Source organism: Hipposideros armiger, unplaced genomic scaffold (genome assembly GCF_001890085.2).
Source record: "Hipposideros armiger isolate ML-2016 unplaced genomic scaffold, ASM189008v1 scaffold_141, whole genome shotgun sequence".
Classification (NCBI taxonomy): domain Eukaryota; kingdom Metazoa; phylum Chordata; class Mammalia; order Chiroptera; family Hipposideridae; genus Hipposideros; species Hipposideros armiger.
Genome location: NW_017731491.1, coordinates 2,598,921 through 2,621,387, shown reverse-complemented (window position 1 = coordinate 2,621,387; position 22,467 = coordinate 2,598,921). Strand labels below are relative to the sequence as shown.

General features: G+C 46.7%; 1 protein-coding gene across 3 annotated transcripts in view; it reads left to right on the top strand.

Moving 5' to 3' along the window:
- Nucleotides 1-22,467, top strand: part of SMG6 (SMG6 nonsense mediated mRNA decay factor) — a 216,949-nt gene that overhangs the window by 174,674 nt on the left and 19,808 nt on the right. For all 3 annotated transcript variants that reach the window (XM_019650413.1, XM_019650411.1, XM_019650412.1), the window contains one exon: nt 19,926-20,102. In XM_019650413.1, coding sequence (XP_019505958.1) covers nt 19,926-20,102 — 177 coding nt within the window. The remainder of the gene's footprint in view (nt 1-19,925; nt 20,103-22,467) is intronic.

Sequence of the window (22,467 nt, the reverse complement as noted above, 5' to 3'; positions counted from 1 at the left end):
ATTTAACTGCTACCTACTGCCTTACCTGTAGCTTTTCCTGATCATTTCCTCATATGGCTCCCTAATAGAATTTGAAATGCAATTTATTATGGTTGGTTTTTTGTTTTAGTTTTTTTACTTTTTTATTCAGGTTTAACCTTTATAAAGTAATGTGAACTACAGTTTTAAGTAGAGGCAAGGTTAGGTTTTGGGGGTTTTTTCCATATAGATACCCTGTTGATCAAACACTAGTCAAAGATCAATTTACCCAATGAACTACATTGGTGCCTTGTCATAAGTTAGATGATTATATATGCTTGGGTCTGTTTCTAGACACTTATCCGTGGGCTGTTAATGTTGAATATTAATTTTAAAGTTTCCAAACTTTTCACAATGACTCTCCCAGAGAAACAGCTACTTATTCCTTAAATTGGTATTATGTTTAATTGTAATACCTTTTCATATGTTAGATGATGTTCTTTCATCCTTTTGGAGCAGTCATACTTGTTCATATTGAGAGCTTAGCTATATCTCTGTTGAGATTTTTAGGTGCAGATAAAGGGACGAGAAACATCTGATTTACACTGCTGGTGTTAAACTCTCCTAGAGGAGTGAGGAGTATGGAAAGGAAACTAGAGCTAGAGCTAGTCCTGGCAAGGAGTCAAACCCTCTCTGTTTGCTGGAATAGACCAAGTTTCTCAACTTAACTTTCTTATTCTGAGGTGCTTGCCTCTTTTAGAATCAAGCCTTAGCTTTATCTTTCTTGTACCATACCAATTGTAAGCCACCAACCGCTGAGTTTCTTCTGATGCCCTGGTGGGATCCGGTTGTGCCCTTCTAAGTGTTCCACAACCCCCTTTGGCTCTTGTCCTAGTTGCTCCAAGATAAGAGCATTAGTGGGGTACTGCTGCTAAGGTCTCATCTACATACTTATCAGGCAGGCAAAGGATTGAACATGAGTTGTCCTTTTCCTCATTCCAGTCCCATCTGCAGTTTGTCTTGCAGAAAATTCCTCATAGTTTCTGGTATGTGATTTTGCCTAGTACTGGTTATATGCTTTCTTCATTTTTTTCCCCCCCATTCATTTCAGCGGAACTCTGGAAGGGTGGACAGAATAGCTAGAAGCATATACTTAAAGCCATTCTAATTACAAGTCAGTGATAGTTTTTAAAAAATGAGTGTCTAGCCTTCCAATTTGACTACTTTGATGGCCATTGTTCATTTTAATAAACACCTTATTAAGATGAGCATTGTTCTTAAAATGTGCTTGCATGGATTTACATGTGTGCGACTTGTTACTTCATAACAAGTAGCTCTGCTATTCTGTAAACTCAGGAAGGAGCAATCAGTGTTCATGAAATTACCCCTCAAGTCTTTCTATGCTGGGTCTCAACTCTGCAGCTTGGTTATCTCCCCCTCCCCAACCCCCGCAGTCTAAATAAGACTAGAACCATAGCCTAAAGGCCCAATAAGCTGCCCTGAGAAAGATAAGACAAGGAAAGACATCCAGAATGGGGTGGGAATATTGTTTTGAAACTCATGAGTTTCAGAGATCTGCCTGTATGCCTTTATTTGATGAAAAGGCCACATGACTCTCTTGCCACTGGGTAAGAGAAACTGACCCTGGGATTAGGGATGACTCAGAGTTTTATGCTCTTGTTGAACCAGAGTCATCCTTGTTGAAGACTCAGCTGGTGACAGGGACCATTTTTTTGTAACTCCCGTGCTGGTTATAATTCTCAGGAATTGTTAAGTAGTAAATTAAGAGTACACATTTAGATGTTTGGGGTTCATTACACCTGGCTTTTTTTATTTGTTTTGCTTTTTAATGTAGCTAAAGTATGTATATGTACTAAGTTTTATTCTTTATTCTCTAATGGAGAAAACACAGACATTTTTAAATTTTTACATTGTAATTCAAATACAAGAACTTGGAACAGACCCTGGAGTTATATTTTTTGAATAGGAAAGCAGTAATAGGAAATTGAACTAGGAAGACCTTAAGTTTCAAATGTAAAGACACCTCCTTTCTCCAAAAATTAGGCCTAATCAGGGTTCAGACCCTCTAATACAGAGCGGGAGGGGATAAATCACAACTAAACCCTTGGCACTTCTATAAGAAATTTAAATAACAGGCAGACATATAGAGATTCGTAAATATGTACTTGGTGCCAGTTAAACCACAGAGAAGATACTGCATTTGTGGTCCAGGGAAGTTAAATATTTGTGGTCAACTTAAAATTCAACATAAAACTCTCAATCTGTGATGGAAACTACCCAGAAACTGAATGGAGGCCGTGCAAGTTGCCTCAACTCTCAAAGGCCTCTCCTCTCACCCTGCTGGGCTAAAAGAGTCTGTTCTCCTTTCTTCCTACTGCAAAACTGGCAAGCCCTTCTAGGAAAGAAAGGACTCCCTGGCACTCTGGTTACCTGCTCAACAAGCCCATTCTAAGGCCCTCTCCTTTATGGCTCACTCCTTCATGTCCCATCAAATGGCACTTTATCCAAGAGCCTTTCCCTGCCCGCCGTATATAAAATAGCAATACTCCCTTCACCATGTTACTCTATCCCTCTTACCTACTTAATTTTTTTCATATCACTTCCCACTACTTGTCCTGTATTTGCTTATTTATTTCTCAATTTCACAAGAATGTTAAGCTCCATGACAGCAGAAACATTGTTTTATTGATTGCTGTATTTGAGTGCCTTAAATAAGGCCTGCCAGACATAGCAGGTGCTTAATGAATATTTGTTGAATGAATTCAGGGAAATACCTTAAAATGTTTCAGGAATATAGTCTAGGGAGCAAAGAGTTATACCCTGCCTTGGAATAGAGTACTTTACACAGTAGAGCCTCACTGTGAGATCAGCCTAAAACACCTCAAATACCTTACTTTCTGTCCTGTGGTAGCTGCATATGGTCCCTGAGAGGGAGCCTGGCATTTGTGGGCGGTGCCTAAGCCTTCAGATGTATAAAGTGCTTCTTGGGATAACACCTGGCTTACCCTTAGCTATGAAATTAACACAGTCTAATTTTCATAGTAAAAAAAATGTTGCAGTGTTTGTTTCTGGCCTTCAAATTTGTTTAAGACCCTCTGTTGTGGGAGCTCTTTCTGGGCAGCATGCAGACTGGGGCACAGATGTAGCTTTTCACATTCTTTTTTGATACATAAATGCAGACCCACTTGCCCAACTTTTTGTTATTTGAGAACCTTCCTGCTTGGGGGGGGGGGGGTCTGTTGTTGCTGACCACTCCCGGACTTGACTGATAAATAGGTATTTTCTCCTCTCTGTTTTTCCTGTGAGGCCTTTGCTAGTTCTTCCTATCCTCCCACACAGAGCAACTTGGTTGCAATAAACACATTAGGTTTTCTGGATCTGTTCCAGAACCTTATTGTTGACAACTTTGTTTGGTATGAGATGTTGGTTCACAAACGATGTTGATCTCTTAAGATACCCTGTCAAGCTTTAAAAACTTGCAAATATATCACCATTTATATAAATATATTTATAAAATGTCTAGGAGAACCCATAATTAACCCTATATGACAGTATATGCATAAAGATCTATGAAGGACACACCAGAAACTGGCAGCAAGGCTGGGGAACAGAGGTCCTAGAAACCAGGCATGGGAAGATTTTGTTTTTAAAATTCACCCGTGTGTGTGTGTGTGTGTGTGTGTGTGTGTGTGTGTGTGTGTGTGTGTTTAACATGTGCCCTGTGTTTACACTACACATTACTAAGCAGCTTCGGTTTGGCCTGGTGCTTGAAGCCGAGGTGCCACCATATCTTAAGTGCCTCCCAGAAGAGATGCTGTCGATTGAACTTTTCTGCTTTGTCAGCAGCAAGAGTGGCTTTGGCCTAAGTAACAGAATTTAGTGTCAGCTTTAACCTCTGCATTGTCAATAAAAAGAAAAAAGTTTAGGCCGTGTGTAGGCTTCCCTAGTACAGGCGGGTACAGAAAGTTTCTCATCAGTGTGAAGCACTGAAACCGTACTTTAAGCTAGTTTATACAGTGGTTCCCCATTATCCCTGGGGGATTCATCCAAAAGCCCAGTGGATGCCTGAAAGTGCAGATTGTACCGAACCCAATATATACAGTATATTTTTTCCCGTGCATACATTCCTGTGATAAAGTTTAAACTACTCTTGCACTTGTCGTCGTTATGAAGTCAGATAAGAGTTACTCAAACAAGAGCACTGCAATACTGAGACAGCTACTGAATAACAGGCACGGATATGCTGGACAAAGGGATGCTTCACATCCCAGGCGGGACAGCGGGACATTTCATCAGGCTACTCAGAACGACGCACAGCTTCGAACTTGGGAATTGCTTGCTTGAAGCATTTTCCATTTAATGTTTTCAGACCACAGTTGACCACAGGTAGCCGAAACTTCAGGAAGTGAAACTGTGGGTAAGGAAGGACGACTGTCATTGTTGCATGCCTTTTATGTTTGTGCTTCCACAGTAGAGAAACGGCATTCATCGTTACCGGCTTGCCATCTCTACACCTGTTCTTGGTCTAATAACACGGAAAGATTTAGCAAAGAATCAGAAGTGCATACATTCTAACAGCAGCTTTTTTTGAAGCTTCTTTTTCAAATCCTGTGAGGGTGTGCTACATAGACTCGGTGATCAGAAATGGATCAGATGCGGTACTATCAACTGCTAATGCCATTTGCCAAAGGGACCCGCAGAAAATTATGTCTCCCTAATCTAAATAAAAGCCAGCATCTTCATTATGCTCTGTTCTGGTCATAAGACAGCTCCATATAAGTTATTTATTCTGTCTGGGCTTGAGTTGACTCTCTAAAACGGGGATGACAGTAGTCCCTTCATAAAGTGTCAGTAAGGATTAAATGAGATAACACAAGTGAAAATGTCTAGATTATAAAAATAAAAGTCTCTCTCAATATATATGTCTTCGTAATGAGTGGAGGGGGCAGTTACAAAGACTCCTAAGAAACAACCAGTTACCAATCCAGTCCTACTCCAGATTCCCATATATCTTCCCAGATTATCCTGCGTATCTCTTGCTGTTTTCTGTCATTCATAAGGATTTTCTCAGATTCTCCACCATCTTCATTTTTTACCCTTTTACCCTTTCAGCTCTTGCTATTATCTTGTGACTTTAGATGTAGAAAACCTGTTAGATTTACCTTTTAGGCTAAGAATTCAGGCCCAGCAAGAAATTAGGTAGTTTTCAGGAGGCAAAGCAGATGTGCTTATAGTTATATTATCCCGGGATTCTCCTATAATGGAAACCCTCAAGGGAGGATTTGTGGGCCCTTCAGGAGTCACAGCAAAACACCCCTTTGGAAATAAAACCATGCTGCCCTGGGCATTCCAGCACTTCCCGTACTGGTCTCCTTTCGACACTATTCCGTTCCGCAGCCTCATCCCACTCTCGGCCCTGGCACATAGTCCCATGAACATGCCACCTGCCTTCTCTCTCTGGCCCCATCCTTTGACTGCTCAGTTTATTTTTTCCACATCCTCACCCTCTTCCAGTTCCAAGCTAAATAACCTTCACAGATGGCTTGTTCCATCAGAGCTGTTTAAGAACACAGGACGGTGAACTGGGGTCCAGAAGGAGCTGCCAAAGCCCGAGGCCCTTCCTACAGACGCCCAAGACAATTTTGTCATCAGCTCCCTAGAAGTCCACGGACAGTGAGCAGAAAGGCTGGCAGATTTGCTGGTGGAATGTCTCTTTAACACTATAATCCTCTAGCAGCTAGCAACTAGTTCTCACTTAGATTTACAAGTCAGAACCTGGAACCGGATACATTGCATACTCCATTTTCCACGGAAGACAGAGCACTTTGTAGTTGGCATTTATCCCCTCCTTTTTTACAGCATGGAAACCCAACAGGAAATGGCAGTCCCATTTGTGTTTTGGATCGTGGTTTGAGTCCTTACTGAACTTCTTTGTGAACTTCTGGAGAGGTCTAGATCCCTGCCCTGCCTGACCTGAAGGGCAGTATTCCCAGCTGTCAGCACATCCTTGGGAAGAGGGTGAACTTGAGTCGCCTATTAGAAATCCTGCCGATGAGAGAAGACCCAAAATTTCACCCTTTCTTTCCTGTCAGCAAGGACATGTAAGTTTCCTATCTGCCTTGTCATCAGCTTTGAAATACTTTCTCTTACATCCCCCCATGTATGTAGTGGTCTGTAAGCTTCTGCCCCCAGTCATTATCCCAGCACTCTCCTTCCCGCTGTCATAATCGGATGCGTCTGGTTAATTTTGTCCTCGTGACAAGACGGCCTTTTCCTTGTCCTCACAGTATTCCTGTGGGACTTAAGACCTCTCTGGTCATGGTCTTTCTTTCCCTTCCTTCTCTCTCTTCCCTCTCTAACTGTAGCCTTTGTAAGTAGATTCCTCCGTGATCACTGAGGAAAGGCAGTGTGTGCCATTTGCTACTCTGAGAGCCTCTTTCCCCTCAGTAAGCAGAGCTCCCTCGAGAGACCCCCCCTCCCTTCCTCCATTAAAAGCCATGTTGGCGGCTTATCTGCCTGAACTCAGGCATAACTGGACAGGGAACAATGGCATGTGTGGAGTGGTCTGGCCAGACAAAGGGACGTTAACTCTCAGAGAAGACAGTTAAAGAAGCTTCCCCTGGAAAGAACAGAGAACAGAAGGAAAGAGAAAATTCTGTGGCAAGGAAGTACTCCCTGAGAACTCAACCAGAAATCAGCATCTCTTCCCTAAGGCTGGTCTTTCTACTGAGAAGTCATCTATTGTTCTTTCTCTTCTCCTCCTACATATCTTCCTCCAAGATCAAGGGTTGCCACCTGAACAACACACCCTGTTGCTTGCACAGTAAAAGTTCCTTGGATTGACAGATTTGTGTAGCCTTTGTGTGCCAAGTAGAAGGAGGGAGCTTTGATTTCCTTTGTCTTACCCCCATGCTCTCTGTTGGACCTTCCTCTTTATAATACACCCAGAAGTCAAGACTGTGTCGCGCAGAGAACTTTCTGAGGACACTCATATATAGGTCTTAAGGGGGCACCCCACAGTGACTAGCTTCCCATATTCATTCAGCTCATCAGCTGATCAGCTGACGCCTTGCCCATACTGTGTCCGGGGAAATGAAATTAATCTGAAAGATAGAACTCCTTTTAGGGCGGGTGCTCTGAGACATTTTTAATTTTAGTGTCTCTGTTCTTTGCCTGTAGCTTAGCCAAGCACCCATTTGGTTTGTGTTCATCTAAATGCAAATTCATCAGAACTATTTATGTTGTCCTAGAGGCAGGCAGGCCTTTGGGCTGCTGCTGGGGAGATGGTATCCTTTAGTGAAAAGGACTTGAAGTAGACTCCTTTCTCCAACAGTACCATTACCTTCCTAAGAGGCTACGGAGTATAATGGACTGAGCGCAGACTTTGGAGTAAGACAAATCTGGGTTCAAATCCCAGCCTCACCACTTGCGAGACGTTTCTTTCCTCAGAGCTTCAATTTCCTCTTCCTCTTTCTATCTTACAGGATTACTGTAACACATGAAATAACATAATTTCTAGCAGTCATCAGTTAACACTTCATCCCCACCACAGCTTTTCCAGTAAAATGGGATATGTTAGCCCCCAAGAAGCTGTGAGCAGCGCAAACTGCAGAGCAAGTCAATGCTGGCTTGTTGTGCATGTCACTACCCTGAATCTCCATAATGGGCTTCTTGCATGCTCATGAGTTTTTGTGTCTGGAATGTACCCACCCTGAGTTTGTTCAGTGTTTTGTTTCACTTGTGAGGATTTCTTTCATGATCACTACCCAAGGGCTTTAGAATGTTTAGATGGTGGTTCTCCTAGAAGGCAAACCTGTGTCCTTTTTGCCACCACAAAGGTGTTGCCAGCAGATTGGTCTCCAGAGACCACTCCGTACCTCTTTGCACCTTGGCTTTTCTTAAGGAGCCTTTCCTGGCTTCGGATTTGGTGAGAAGTTAGCCAGAACGCGTGTCCTCAGCCTCCTACAGGACTCACAGGTTTGGCTTATACCCTCCAAGTGGCCTGGAGGGAGCTACAAGGTGTTGGAGATGGCCATGGGAAAGAAACAGCTCACAGAAAGAGCATGGTGCGTGAGCCAGCAGCTCCCCACTGCCTGCTGGAGCAGGCTCAGTGAGGCCGCTGACAAGAGTCTTCAGAACACTAAACAGGTGATTAAAACATCAGTACAAGTCTTTCCAAACCTCACAGAAAGCCAAAAACTTAGTTTGGACACCAACAGAAATTTTCCGCTCTGGAGCTTTATAAACTGGTCTGCTGTTTCTTCCTCTGCTCTGTGGCCAGAGGGGAGCTCTGTGCTAATGATTCCATAAAACCCTCCAAGGCTTCCTGAGTGGCTTATCATATGAGAAGAACCTATACCACCTTTTTCCATCAGGAATTATCTCCAGCCTTTCACTGTTAGTTCAGATTCTGAATCATCAGTCCTTCCAAAAAGGCCAAGCCCAGGTCTTGGCACTGTCCCCTGTGACAGAGCTGAGCTCCAGCATCAAGGTCAGTGGCAGATCTGAATTGTCTTTCCTCTCCTCCTTTCCAAGATGACTGCTGAGAATCATAAAAACCTTTAAGAATGGAAGGAGACCTTAAGAATCATCTGCGTTTTGCAAACATTTGCCCAAGTTAGGAAAGCATAAAGTGAACTTTCCTCTAGACCCTACTTTCCCCATAACCATAATCATACCAACTGCCTAAAAAAGGTATACCCAGCCCAGAAGGAGCCCAGGCTTCAGAAATCAGCAGTGAGAGACTGCCCCCTCTGAATTTCTGTACCAGATAAGATCTTTCGCCTTGTGGGACTTGTGAGTGTCTCTGTCCAATGCACAGGTAAATTGGTCCGGATCCATTTAGAGCTATGGGCAGTTGGACACCGATTTAGAGCAAAGGCCTATTCTGGCTCCTCCACTTCCTAACTGCATAGCCTCGAGCAAATTCCTTAACTTCTCTGTGCCTTGATTTCCTCATCTGTAAAATGAAGATGATGATAATACCTACTTCATGGGGTTGTTGTCGGGATTAAATGACTTGGTACGTGTAAAGCATTTGGCAGGGCACCTGGCACGAAGCAGCCGTTCACTAAGTGTTATTTGTGACTGTTCAGGGCGCGGGAAGCACACGGCAGGTTTGTTGTTCCGCCTTAGAAGGCCCAGTGTTGCCCTCCCAGGAGGCTGCTCTGGGGAGGTGACAAGAACACTGGACTAGGAAGCTGTTGCTCCTGGCTTCAAAGCCCATTTAAATTACTCAAGTTTCAGTTTCCTCATCTGTTATCATTATCTGAATGTAATAGCAACTGCTTCATAGGCTGCTGAGAATTTTCTAGATCCTAAAAGTGCCATGAAAAATAGAAGGTAGTATTTTTGTGTGCCTTAGTTACTGAAGGGGAGTTGCATTTTGAAGAGTGGACTAAAATTGTAACTACCTTCACCTAGCCTTTCAACCTTTAAAAGCTGTGATTCTCAAACTTCAATGTTCATAAGTACCTGGAAAACTTGTTTAAAGTGCACTATCCAAGGCCCCATTCCCAGAAATACTAACTTACTTAGTACGAAGTGGAGTCCAGAAATCTGCATTTTTAATAAGCTCACTGTGATTCTGATACAGGTGGTTTGAAAAAAATGCTTTTTAGTGTTCAGAGGTGAAGAAATGGAACTTCTTCTATGTACTTAATAGAAGTACTTATCTTACTTATAGCTCATCTCAGAATATGAACAGACTTTTAATTAGTGGTTACTTAGCTTTAGTTAGCAAAGCTTGTCTTGTCTCCCAGCTATGAGGCATCACCATTTGATTCAGGACTCGAGATATAGGACTAAAAATGCAACTTAAAGTGGTCTTGTACCTCAGCCCTAACCTCAGAGAATTTCTGTATACCATATTTTTAATTTGCTGTGGGGATTCTCAAGATAAGGGTGTAATTTTTTCCCCAGAGCATGACATCAGTGCTTCGAGGAGCGAAAGTCTCACCTCTTGCCGAGGTGTGTTGTACCTTGCCCTGGGGCAGCAGCCTCCACTTAAGGCAAGGTGAGGCATGCCCAGAGCTTGGCTTCTTGTGGTGTCTTATTTCAAACTAGAAACTCTGTAGGCAGCCTGTCAGAAGACAGCACCTATCCCTTATTGAACCTAAACCTCCGTGGGGTGCACCACCCAAAGCAGAGGTAGCATCTCTGAGTCTGTTCAGGGTGTCTGGGTGGCACAGTACTAGGAGCGTGATTCACATAGGAGACATTGTGGCTGGCACCCCCTCCGTGGCCATGATGTCCTCTGGAATTGTCCTAAGGCTGCCTGCCATCTGCCTCCCATGATTAGTCATCCACGTTGTTCAAGTACCCATAGTGTATGTTAGATGTTGCAGATAGATTTTTCGTGTGTGTGTGTGTGTGTGTGTGTGTGTGTGTAATTACAGTGCCTGCCCTCAGGAATCTTACTTACAAGAGAAAACAGGACAGATTAATGGGAGAAAGATAGTGAGAAGCATAAACAAATCACCAGATCAAATTTATGGATGTCGTGAACTTGAGAGGGAATACATTCTCAGATGATGAATTTAGGATCCAAAGGGAACTTGACAGGCTACAATGAAAGAAATAAATAACAAGATGAAATCAAATAAGTAAGAACAAATGTAAAACCTTACCTTATCCAGAAAGTCAGCTGCACATAGCAGGTAGCATGCAGCACAATACTAAATACTAAGTTTTCTTACATCAGGAGGAGACCTCAGTGAAGAAATGTTACAACAGGGAATCGTTACAGTGGAGGTCTTGCACTCGGTCGGGGGGAGATATTCCTTAGCCACATATGTGAAAACAATTTGGGGATTTGTTGATTAGAAGTTCACAATGTGTCGTTAGTGTAAGGTGGTGAACAACAAAACCAGTGCCTTTTGGCCTATTCCTAGAATCGAGGTGTCCAGAACGGAACAAGGAGGAGATGTTCCGCTCTGTTCTCTGCTGCCAGATCCCACATGGGCACTCACTCTAGGAGACAGTCTCTCAGTGAAAGTCTTAGGGAAAGAATAAGCAGGATGTTTAGGAGACAGCTGAAGTGAGGAACAGTTGAAGGAAGTGGGACTGTTTAGCCTACAGAGGGTATAACACAGCCGACTTAAAATAATTTGAGGCCAGTCATATAGAAGCAGAATTAGAATTTTTTTATGAGGCCTCAGAGGTCAGAATTAGAAGCACTGGGAAGCAGATTTGGGCTTAAAAGGGATAGACGTTTCTACCAATTAGAAAAGAAAAAAACAGAATAGTTTACCTCGTAGGATATGATCCCCCTTATAGATTCACAGCAGTAGCGGACCTCTCACACAGCATGGTCAGGACTGAAAGTTAACAGAGAAAAGAAATCTGTTAAGTAGGTAATAATAAGAATTACTTATATGTTTCTTAAATATTAAGTGATGATGGTTTTAAAAGCTTCCCCAGGGTCTTGAATCCTTTCCACCCGAAATATTCAAGAAGGGCTTGGATCAGTGGGAGATGATATTGAGGCGGCTCTAGTGTGGCTGGGAATGATGGGTGACTCACTTAGTGACATATAAGTAATATAGATGTTGAGGGCTGCTAATGAGGTCAGAGAAGATGAATGAAATGTAGGCCTAGCCCATAGGTGCTGAAGGTACAACTGCACATTTGGAAGAGGTTAGTGTCAGGTTACTGTGGAATCCCTCTCTGGACTGAAAATTCTGTGAAGTCAAGGACTGCATCTGCCTTCTTCTGTCTTGTGTGCCCAGGATATCTAGCCTAGTCCCTGTCGCATAGTAGGGCCTCAGCAAAAATCTGTGGACAGTAGGCTGGCAGGCTGGAAAAAGCCGTCTTGAAAAGAAAGACTTTTTATCACTTAAAGGAAGATAAAGGAATTAATTGATTGCATAAAGGTAAAGTCACTGTAGGTGGGGGTAATAACCTGTAAAGTCTGAGAGGTACAAAGGGGAGCAAATAGCATGGAGGAGAATGTCAGAACAGGTTGCCTGGGGCCCGGAGTTGACTGGAGAATAATAGCAAGAAGTGGGAGTGGTAATGCACAGTGGGGACAAGTGGTGGGTAGGGGGTGAAGGGTGGAGGGTTTGCGCAGATCGTTGGAGGCATTGAGAAAGATTGGAATTTCGTTTTGTAGCAGGGCTGAGCCCAAGGGAATTCTCCTGACTTCCTCAGGACTCTTCTGCCCAAAAAGTATAAAAGAGCAGTGTGCCAGGTCTCCATGAGGAGCTTTTCTTCTCCTCAGCCTGCCTCTTCCTCTTCCCTTGGGGTAAGGGAATGAGGATTCTGCCCCCTGAATGCTGTAGGTAATGTACGGGGTGGGGGAGGGGCATTTCTCTCTTGATTCAGGAAGTCTGTGAGGTACCTGATCTGAATTTGACCCACCCCCACTCCTCCCCACTGGAGCAGAGACTTTGCTTTGTTCTCTACTGAGTCCTCAGTGTCTAGAATAGTGCCTAGTGCACACAGTAGGCACTTACAAATATTTGTTGAATTGAATGTTGACTAAATATGTTGAACGCTGCAAATGTCTCAGAAAGGGCACTCCCCCCCACACACACACACACAAAATAAATAAAACTAGGAGCAAAGTTGGTAAAGGGGTCTGAACACAAACCTAAGGGGTGGTCTCCTGACCGTGCCTGTCTACAGGGCAAATAAGAATGTGGCTCAGAGCAGCTAGAGCCCCAGATACATTGCTCCTGGCCCAGAACTAACTGGCAGTGCAGAAGCAGACTGCATGTGGATATTTGCAGACTGAGACAGACGTGAGGACTTTCATCCCCAGGGGCTGAGCTTGTAGCCTCCCCTGCTGGTTCAGTAAGTGAGGGCCCCAGCGCCTGTGCTCCAGGTTTCAGACCAGCTGAAGCTAGCCAGACCCGAAAGGCTTGTGTTGGCAGTGCCAGTATCCGCCCCTAACCCCTGCCAATGTGGGTGGCTGCTCTCAGAGCACTCTGCAGGGGAAGCCGATTGGACTGCAGCCCGAGCTTCCACTGCGTATAGTTTGCTCTGTGACGCACTCACTGTTGAGAATGCACCTTACTCGCACCGCCGTAGCGCAGAGCTCTAGAAGAAAATAGTTTCTTTCCGTGAGGGAACAGTTCAAGAAGAGCAAGCTGTACTCTGCCCAGGAGTGCCCAGACTCCTATCTAGCTTTGTTCAGATTGTCCAAGTTCAGGAAATGCAGGTGGGTAGAAAATGCCTCCTTGGGAACTTTTTCATCATTTCTCTTATATTGAGAGACCAGGAACAAGGACCCAGCTGGGTTTGTTTGAGGAGGATACCAGCAACAAAAGCAAAACCACCACCCACACCCCAGTATGAATGGACCAGATGGGCAAGGCAATTGTGATATTCACTACAGGATTTTATTTCTGATGTGTGCATTGGTGGCATGCTTGTCCTAAAACCAGGGTCCTTGGGGCCTCTCTCGAGTCCTGTAGAATGCATGCCTACCTCTGGTTAGGTCCAGGAGTCATTTTGGAGAATAGGACGAGGGATAGCTAGAGAGAGGCTGGGCCTTCCCTTTACCAAGTGGCCTGCCCTGCAGCCTGGATCCAGCACCTTAGCTCTGAATAAAATATTTCAGCAGCTTCAACATCCAGGTGATCATTCCAGGGCCTCTCCCCTCCTCCCTAGGCTGTGTGCCAGCCCCATGTTTTCTTCCTTACCTCTGAGTCTGGCTTCCACACATCTCAGTGGTGTTAGGCTGGGTGCCCCTCCCGCCCCTGAGCAGAGTGAGCAGCAAGGGAAAAAAAATTACAGCCACTCTGTTTGTTGAGCACTTACTGGGATTAGGCACTTTGCTAAGTTTTTGATAATGTATTATCTCTTTTAAACCTCACAAACAACTTGAACAAACAGGCTCAGAGACGTTAAGTAACTTGTCTTAGGACACACAGCTAGGAAGTGACAGTTAAGACTTGAACTCAGGTTCAAATCTCATAGACTGACTGTGAAGTCCAGGCAACAACTAACTCCCTATATTGCCTCAACTTGCATCTTCCCAGAATAGATCCTTTTTTCCTACTGTATTTGCCTTCTCACTGCCAGTGTATGCTCCACAACTGCTCTGTTCTCCCAGCTCTCTCTCCAGTATGAACATAACCTCCCTCTCAGTAGCCAAGTACCTGTACCTTTTGGAATTTTCAGTAAAACTATTGGAGTAGCCTCTACCCCCACCACCTAACCATTTGCCAGTTCCCACACACCCCTCTAGGAGACTTAAGGCCAGCACACACACGCGCACGTGCTTGTACGCACGCACACACACACAAACACAGTGGATATGGATGGGGTGAGCAGGCTGCTCACTAATCATACCAGCTGATTAGTAACGGCCCACATTGCCTCCGCTAAGAAGGAAACAGCTGTTGGGACCGACACGTGGAGTGGTGTTGACTGCTATGGGTTGGCTGATGATGTTAGCATTTCATCTTGTGACCCATTGACCCCTCAGCTAGCACAGACCAACCATAGAACTCCGGAGGACTGGGTCTGGACTTTGGGATCAAAAGGGACTGAGGGAGAGACCTATGCTTAGCTGCCTTGCACAGAAATGAGGCCTTACTGCAGCAGGAATAGTGAAAGAGTGAAATACTGATTGAGCTGATCCCCTTGGACAGTATGCCCCGGGGGTTGTCAGGATATGTATCTGGCACAAGGACCCATGCCTTATCTCCCTGTGACCCTTTTGTCAGCCCCTGCACTGTTTCTTCCTTTCTCTGCCCTCGGACCCTTTCTCGCAATGCAATACCAATTTGTTCTGATTGAGGTAGGTTTCGAATGTCTGTCGCCCCCATCTGAACTGTGGCCTCTATCTTCAGAGTGATTGTGCATCCTTGTGGCCAGTTTCCCTCCTGCCTCTGGAGTCTGCTCCCTGCCTCGAAGCCCCTCCCCCTAGGAATGTGAATAAACCATTTCCTCCATCCTCCCAACTCCAGAGGATTCCCTGGGTCGGAACTTTCATTGGCAGACCTCTTTTTAGGCAGACCCACCCTTGGCCACTACAGAATTGTCCTACCCACCCTTCAGTCTCCTGTGAGGGTGAGTCGTGCATAACTAGAGGTTCCCAGTTAGTGAAAACAGTTTAGTCTGAGTTCAGTTTCTTGTAGCCAATCCTGTAGGCTTGGCTCATTAAAGATGATAATTAACCCATTGCTAATTGACCTCAGAAGCCAGCCAAGCAGCCTGTATTTTACCAGCCTTGGTGGTGGATTTGTAGGCTATTTTAGGGTTTCTTAATAATCTCAGCAAGACTTCACTTTCCTGTCTGCATCTTATTTGCTCTAAGGACATTCTGTAAAATTAACAAGCTATAAAGTTTGATTGAAGGTTTCAACAAATGTGAGAATAATTGACTCCATTTAGAGAAACAAGAAAAAAACCTGTAAACTTGAGTTTGTAGGGGAAAACCCGTGTGACTTTTCTCTTTAACCAGAGGAGCAATAGTAAGCAAGACTTTTTTAAGACCAGAAAAAATAGAACTGGCTGATAATGCAAGTTTAAATTCTTATTCCCCCAAACTGAAAGTTCAGAAAAAGAAATTTTGCAGAATCTAACCAGCCGCTATAGTGTTCATGCCTTCCAGGAAGCCTGTATGGAGAACTGGGCCCCAGTAAAGATGGAGTGAGTCCTTCATTCCCTAGAGCTTGCGTCCAGAGAACCCTGATTCAGCTCTCTGACCCCTCCTCCTGTTCCCTAGTTAAACTGGAGATTTTCTCCCTGCCCGTGGCTGCTCTGTGTTCAATCTTACAACTCAAGAGTACATCAGTCCTTGGCGCCTGGTGCTCAGTTCCTTTTCTCTCTCTCGCCCTCCCCTATCTTCCATAAGGTAGCTTAGATCTCTTTTTCTTTTCCTTCCTGGGCATCTCTGCCCAGGCTGGGCATGCACCTGAGTGCCTGTGAAGAGTCACCAGTTTTCAGAGAACTCCATTCTTGGGTTATCCACCACTCCGCTAAGGTGCCCCAGACTGTTAACTCAGTCTTCTGTGTTGAAGTTCCCCCTTCTGTGTTGACCTAGAGGCTTCTTCCTTCTTTCCTCAAGACCTAACCTTCCTCTTAGCTCCAGCCACCGCTCACTCCCATGCATACTCACATTGTCTCTTTCTAAGGAACTGAGCCTGGGACTGGCCAGACTCCTTTATCACTTTGCCACATCTCACTTTCAGTTTTCCTTTCCACTTGGTTCTTTGCATGTGGACCTGATCTGGGTGATAACTGGAGCCCTGAAGCTAGAGGTTTCAGTTCCCACTGATGGGGCATGCTGCCTCCGATGACAGGGGAAGGGGAAGGGGCTTTCTCTGGGTGCCTTTCTTTAAGCTCTTCCCTGACCTAAAGCCCCAGTTTTCAAAGCTGACTGGAATGATTCGTGAGACATTTTGTCCATTCACTTGGGAGTTCCTGATACTCTCCTACGCAGTGAGTTTCCCTCCAGAATGCACATGACTGCCATTGAGAAGGTGCTGGGTCCCAGGTTCCCCAGGGTGTTCCCTGGCCAGCAGCCCTTTTATCCACCTCTAACCCCAGTCCAACGCAACCATTAACAGCCCAGGAAGGAAGCCTCTCCTGCCCAGCTTTCTCCTCTAGAGAACCTAGAGTTTGCCCAGAGCTACAATATACATACCACTTGCATTCTCTGTTTTTCATTGATAGAGAATGGAAAAATGTACTCATGAACAGAGCTGTTGTGGGGATTATGTCATAGACTTCATCTGGACTCCTTCCTCTCCAAGCAGGGAGCCTAGCTTTAACCCCTCTCCTACCAGGAAGTCCTCCTTGGCCAGACAAAGATCATCTAGGATTTGGCTCTTTGTGGTTGAAGGGTTTCTTCTGTCCTGATGTCCCTTATTAACCATATTTAACCTTTTTGTCCCCCCAGACTCAAGTGCTGGAGGCTTTGTCTAGGAGAATATGCCCATAAACTTCCTGTAGAGCTCCAGGGTTGAGAGAACTGTGGTCCTCACCTCGCTGGGCTCATTCCTCCTACCTTAAAGCAGAATGCTTTAGGCGATGGGCCAGCCGGCTAGAGACAGAAGACTCCTCTGTGTCCCCGGGCATGTCCTGGACTTTCTGCCTCTCAGTTCCCCATCTACCAAATGGCTGGAGCCTCATTTCTCACTCCCATGGTACACTTCAGAAACCTAAGGAGACTGTGGAACCTTGGCTGTTCTCCCTGCTTGTTGGATTGCAAAGGAGTGGGGATACCCTTTCTAAAGACTGGGTGACTTTTCTGTCTGCAAACAGGTAGCATCCTTTTCAGTCCTCTTAGCACCAACTCAGAGACCCCACTGGATCAAAGCCCTTTTGAGAATCAGCCAGGAGTGCCCTTGCCCTTGCCTTAGGGAAGAGACTGATGGCCATAGCAGACAAAATCCCCAAGGAAACCAAGTGCTCCTAAACAGGGTGAAAATGAAAATGTGGGTATGGGGGCACTCCTTTTTGCTTTTGAGTCCCTGTGAATGACACTGCCCACTGATCCTCTAAGGATGTACCACAGGCAGGCTCAGGATGTCTGCATCCCTGGGTCCTGCTGTGCCCTGGAAATCCCCATCTCCAGGAGTCCCACGTCTGCACATACAGCCTTGCTCCCTCTCGGCCCGGGATCACACACTTCCTGAGCCATTCAGCGTGCCACCCAGCCTGTGCTCTAACAGCGGGAGTTTTCCTTCCCTCCTGTCATTGCACACGCACTCATGGGCACACTCGCCTCTTTTGGGCAGGTTTCTGCTGCACATTGCAGGAATGCCAGCATACCTCTAACCATCCAGGTGATACCAAGGACCATGAAAAGCTTGTTCTCTGTCCTCCTCCAACCCCTTACCCCCACCTCCTCGCCATTCAGCAGTAGCAGCCTCACACCAAAAAGGAAAGTCCTGGACCCATTACATAATTCTCCACAGTGCAAGCAGTAGCTGGGGCATAAGGTCAGAGGTCATAGTGGGGTCAGGTGGCTGACACACACTGTAACGACAAGGTGGTTAAAATTAGACCACAGAGAGGAAACTGGCAGTCTTGTGGAAATGCAGAAGTTTCCTCTGCAAGTGAGAGGCTGGGGATGCAGGGAGGCCACTGTGCGTGCTGCCTGCCAGGCTATTACTCATTTCAGCTCTATTCTTCAATGCCTTTTAGCCCCTGCTTCTGTATTTCTAGCCTTCCTCATCACATGTTTGAATGCACGCGATGGAACCCATGGTTACCTGCCCTGGCCCAAGAGGGCTTCCTTCCTCCTTCCAGGAGGTAAGCCCAGGATCGGGCACACCAAGTGCAAGACAGCTCTTCTTTCTGAAGTCGTTTCTGGGCAGCTGAGCTCCTTTTAGGTCAGCTTCTCAGGTGGAGGTGGTTGAAGTACTTAGCCTAAGATTCAAGCCTAAAATGATTCCAGGACCATTGGTGAGGGTGAGCAGGGGCCATTCCTGGGCAGGGAGAGTAGCAGGTTTGCCTGAGAGAGGTGGCAAAAGATGGAATCCCAGCACACAGTTGACTGGTGTGTGCTGCACTTGCCTGGCCAGCCAGCTGGCAGAGTGGTGCTCATTTCCACCATGTCCTAGCGGACGTGGATCAGGCCTGCCTTACCCGCACCCTGTGGTACCCAGCTGAGTATCCCTGTGCCTGTCAGCCCTTACTGTGAGCCTCCTGGGTGCCCTGCTGGTCCTTTGCGCCCCTTGCCAGAGAAGTAGGAGATGTAGTCTTTGCCACCAGTGCAGTTATTGTCCAGGTGAGGGAGATAATAAATGCACCTATAAAACAATGAGTAAACAATCAAAAGACAAACTCCAAGTTAGTACTTTACTGTGTGATCCAGACACAGAAGTCCCTTTCGCATTATAGAATGGGAAAGTACTGGCACTCAATATGGGCTAGAGTCAGTGATGATGAGAAGGGGCTGCCACCCTGTGGCATTTCTGGCCACTGAAGTGTATTTCCCTGTGTGGATTGGCCTTTACCAGCTTCTGCGCTCCAGATCAAGCAGGGCCCCTCCTCTTCCTTGGTGAGTGCCCTCCCATTACAGAGGAGAGGACCTCAGAGGCCAGAGATGAAGAGAAGGTCATGAGGGGGCGCAAGCAATGCAGATGGGTTTGCAGGTGAGGCCATGTGTGTGTGGTCTTGCATGAGAAGGACCCCAGACAGGGCGACTATGGAAACTTCATCTGAGACACTTACAAATTTGACAATTGCTCAAGATATTGAATTTCATTTCAGCTAAATCAGCCCCAGCTTCTCTGACAGCACTGGCTTATATGCTGATATGGCCACATGGGAGCGGGACGGTGTGAACCCCTGGAGGAGCAGAGCTTTGGTGAAACACCCCCCACCTGCTTTGCCTGTCTCCCTTCTCCTGACAACAATTTCCTGCCTGACCCCAGTCTCTTGAGCATGAGAAGCTCTTAGGTGGGGCAGGAACCCGTCAGGGGAAGCCCAAAATGATCTGGCTGAAATGAAACAGCCAAGAAAGCCCTCATCATTCATTTTGTACTCGGCTGAAAGTTCTCCATTTGTGAGTCTGGAGAGAGGGGAGCTGGGAGAAGAATGGAGAGTGGCAGTGAGGGGTACCAGAAAGCTGTATCCTGAGAAAGCCAATGGTTCGCACTCCACCCTTCCTTCTACCAGTTAGATCCCAAACTTAGAAGAATTTAATTTAGTCTTTTTTTATGTCAGGACTTCAGTGAAAGAAAGGCAAGATCCCAGGGGATACCCATCATTGGTCCCGAGATTGTCTGTTACCCTAGAAATGACCTCAGGAGAGATGGTGGTGACTTCCTTCCCTCAGAGGGAGATCTTGGTCCTCAAGCGTCTCTTGGCCCTTGCTCACCATCTCACACACGCACACACTCCCCCTCGCCCACTCTGCCTCCCTCGCCCAGTAACTTTGATACGTTTCTCACGTGCCCCTCAGCCAATAAACAGGGTCTCCCATCTTCATCTTCCCTTTCAAAAAATGCTGTTTTTCTTCTCTCCCTCTCACCCTGTAGGTTATTGCAGCCGACTGCAAAAGGGTCACAGTGCTGAAGTATTTTCTGGAAGCCCTTTGTGGACAAGAAGAGCCTCTGCTGGCATTCAAGGGTGGAAAATATGTGTCAGTGGCACCCGTCCCAGACACCATGGGAAAGGAAATGGGAAGCCAAGAGGGAAAACAACTGGAAGATGAGGTACTATGCGGGAAGAGCCCGCTGTGGCAGAGGGAAGGCTCCCTTCCCCCCGCCCCCAGCCCTGCTCTGCCCGTGGCTTCAGCTTCTACCCCTGGTTATTTATAACCACTCAGAGCAGTGTCGATGTTAACGTAACCAGCCAACTTCTCAAGAGTGCACTCTGCTGGTGCCCCTTCCTGCCAGTCCCACCCCAGTGCCTCCATCTCACTCTGCTACGAGTTCCAGATGCTTCTTTTTAATGTTGCATTGGAGGAGAAGGGAGGGAAAGAAAGAGTTTAATAACGTGCAGCTCTGGAGGCTTAGGAAAGGCAGTGTGTGTGTGTGTGTGTGTGTGTGTTGGGGGGGGGCGGTGTTAGGGTTCAGGCTGAGGATCAAGTTTATAGATGTGTGGAGCTCAGTGCAGCACAGGCCTGAACTCCAGCCTCAAGCACACGTACAGGAAGAGCTGACATTGCTGGCCCCGTGTGGAAAATCACCCCCTCCCCCGGCCTGCCCTCCCTCCCTCATTCCCTCCCTCCCTCCCTCCTGCACATCCTGATGTGATTAAGGAACTCTCCTCTTGTTTGTTTGCCCTTGGTTGTTCCTGTAGCCCTTGCTTCACTCCAGACCATGCGCGCTTGTGTGCGCACGCGTGAGCCAGTGTACCCACCCCTGCTAAACCCCAATGGCAGTTGCTCTGCCATGCGTGTATATGTCTTTCTGAGGGTGATTGTTGCCATGGGTCTGTATGTGGTGAGCTTGTGTGTCAGTGTAAGTTGAACACTGCTGTCAGCTTCCCTGCTGTCTGTGGGTTCCGAGTAAATGTGAGTATGTGACGGTGTCGGTGCATGTATGTGTTTAATATCACTGCCAGCTGCCCTGCTGTATGTCTGGGTGTGGGTAACTCTGTCTGGGTGTGTGTGCGCACACGGCTCACTTCTGCCTGATGGTTGATTCTTTCCTCCTTTTTACCCCACAGTGTTAAAGACAGAGGGGCCTTAGGTGGGAAGGAACGTGGGACTTAAGGAAGGGACGGAAGCGATTCTAGCCAGAGGCCAGGTCACCCGTAGGCCAACACAGTCATTTGGCCCGCAGCAGTCTCCAGCGCCTGGTGGAGCAGGGTGGGGTGCAGGGATGAAATCAGCAACAGGCCAGGGAAGCCAGATGTCAGCTGGAAGCTGTCGTTTGTGATCTGAAGCAGTGATAGAGTGGCCACCTTCAGTTCAGAGTCTTCAGAGCAGCCCAGTCTTGGACTGGCTTCATTAGAATAGCTGGAGAACCCCACCCCACCCCTGATGACACAGGGCTTAGCTTCCAGGACAGAGGTGGTTCCAGGGATAAAGCTGAGCAAGCCCATGATTCCAGACTCTTCAGATGAAACCTGGGCAGAGAATAATGGGAAAGAATGAGCTGGCAGCATGGGAGGAGACAGTGGGCTTGCTAAAGCCATCGGTGGGCGTCCAGGCTTCCAACAGGGCAGGGCAGTGCCACCCAAGCCCTGGGTACTGTGTAGGGAAGCATGGGTGGGGCAGCGCCTCAGTCAGTTATCTCACCCACACATTAAGGCTGAGGCAAGCAATGGAAGGTCAGCAAGTCTAGCTCTCCAGGATTGCCATAAGAGATGTCCTCTGGCCAGTGGAGCTTACGATGCCAAATCCAGTTAGGCAAGTGAGGCCCAGAGAGAGGGCCTCAGTGTAAAAGCCAAGGAGGGGTTCTTACACTCTTACAAAGAACAGACCAGCTCTCCGGTCCCAGATCATGGCTGTGCAACACCCTCTCTCTCCTTCTAAGTCTTATTGACCAGACAAAGGTTGTGACCCATGCCACACTGCCCACTTCTTCCTTTTCCCACGAGCCTCCTGGGTTCCTTTATATTAGTGGCCCCTGGGAAACCCTCCTTACCCTGGTCTGTGTAATTTCATAACCCTACACTTCCTCGTTTGCTGTGAGAGCTGAGCGAACCTCAGACAAGCTTCACTGACCTTCTTTTGACCTCAGTCAAGCTCATTCCAAGCCCCGTGATAACCTGGTGTGTCCCCGATCAGAGCAGGCAGAGGCAGTGTTCCTCCACAGGCCAGTCAGGCATCCTACTCCACCCACTCCAGCCCAGGTTAACCCCACGAACAAGGAAGTAAATGAGTAGAGTCTTCCTCCTTCCCATGGCCTGGGCCTCTCTGAATGTGAACCCTGTGACAGAGTAGTCTGCAGGTGGTCATATGAGTGGTGACTGCAGACAGTCCCCCAGGCCCCTGAGACCTCTTAGGATAGCGGCACTTCTGGCCGCATCCTGAGATCTCATCTCTCCCCAAACTTCCAGACTGAGTCTCTTAAGCTGATGGGAGAGAAGAGGGATATGTTTCTTCAGACCTCATTCCTCATGAAGAAA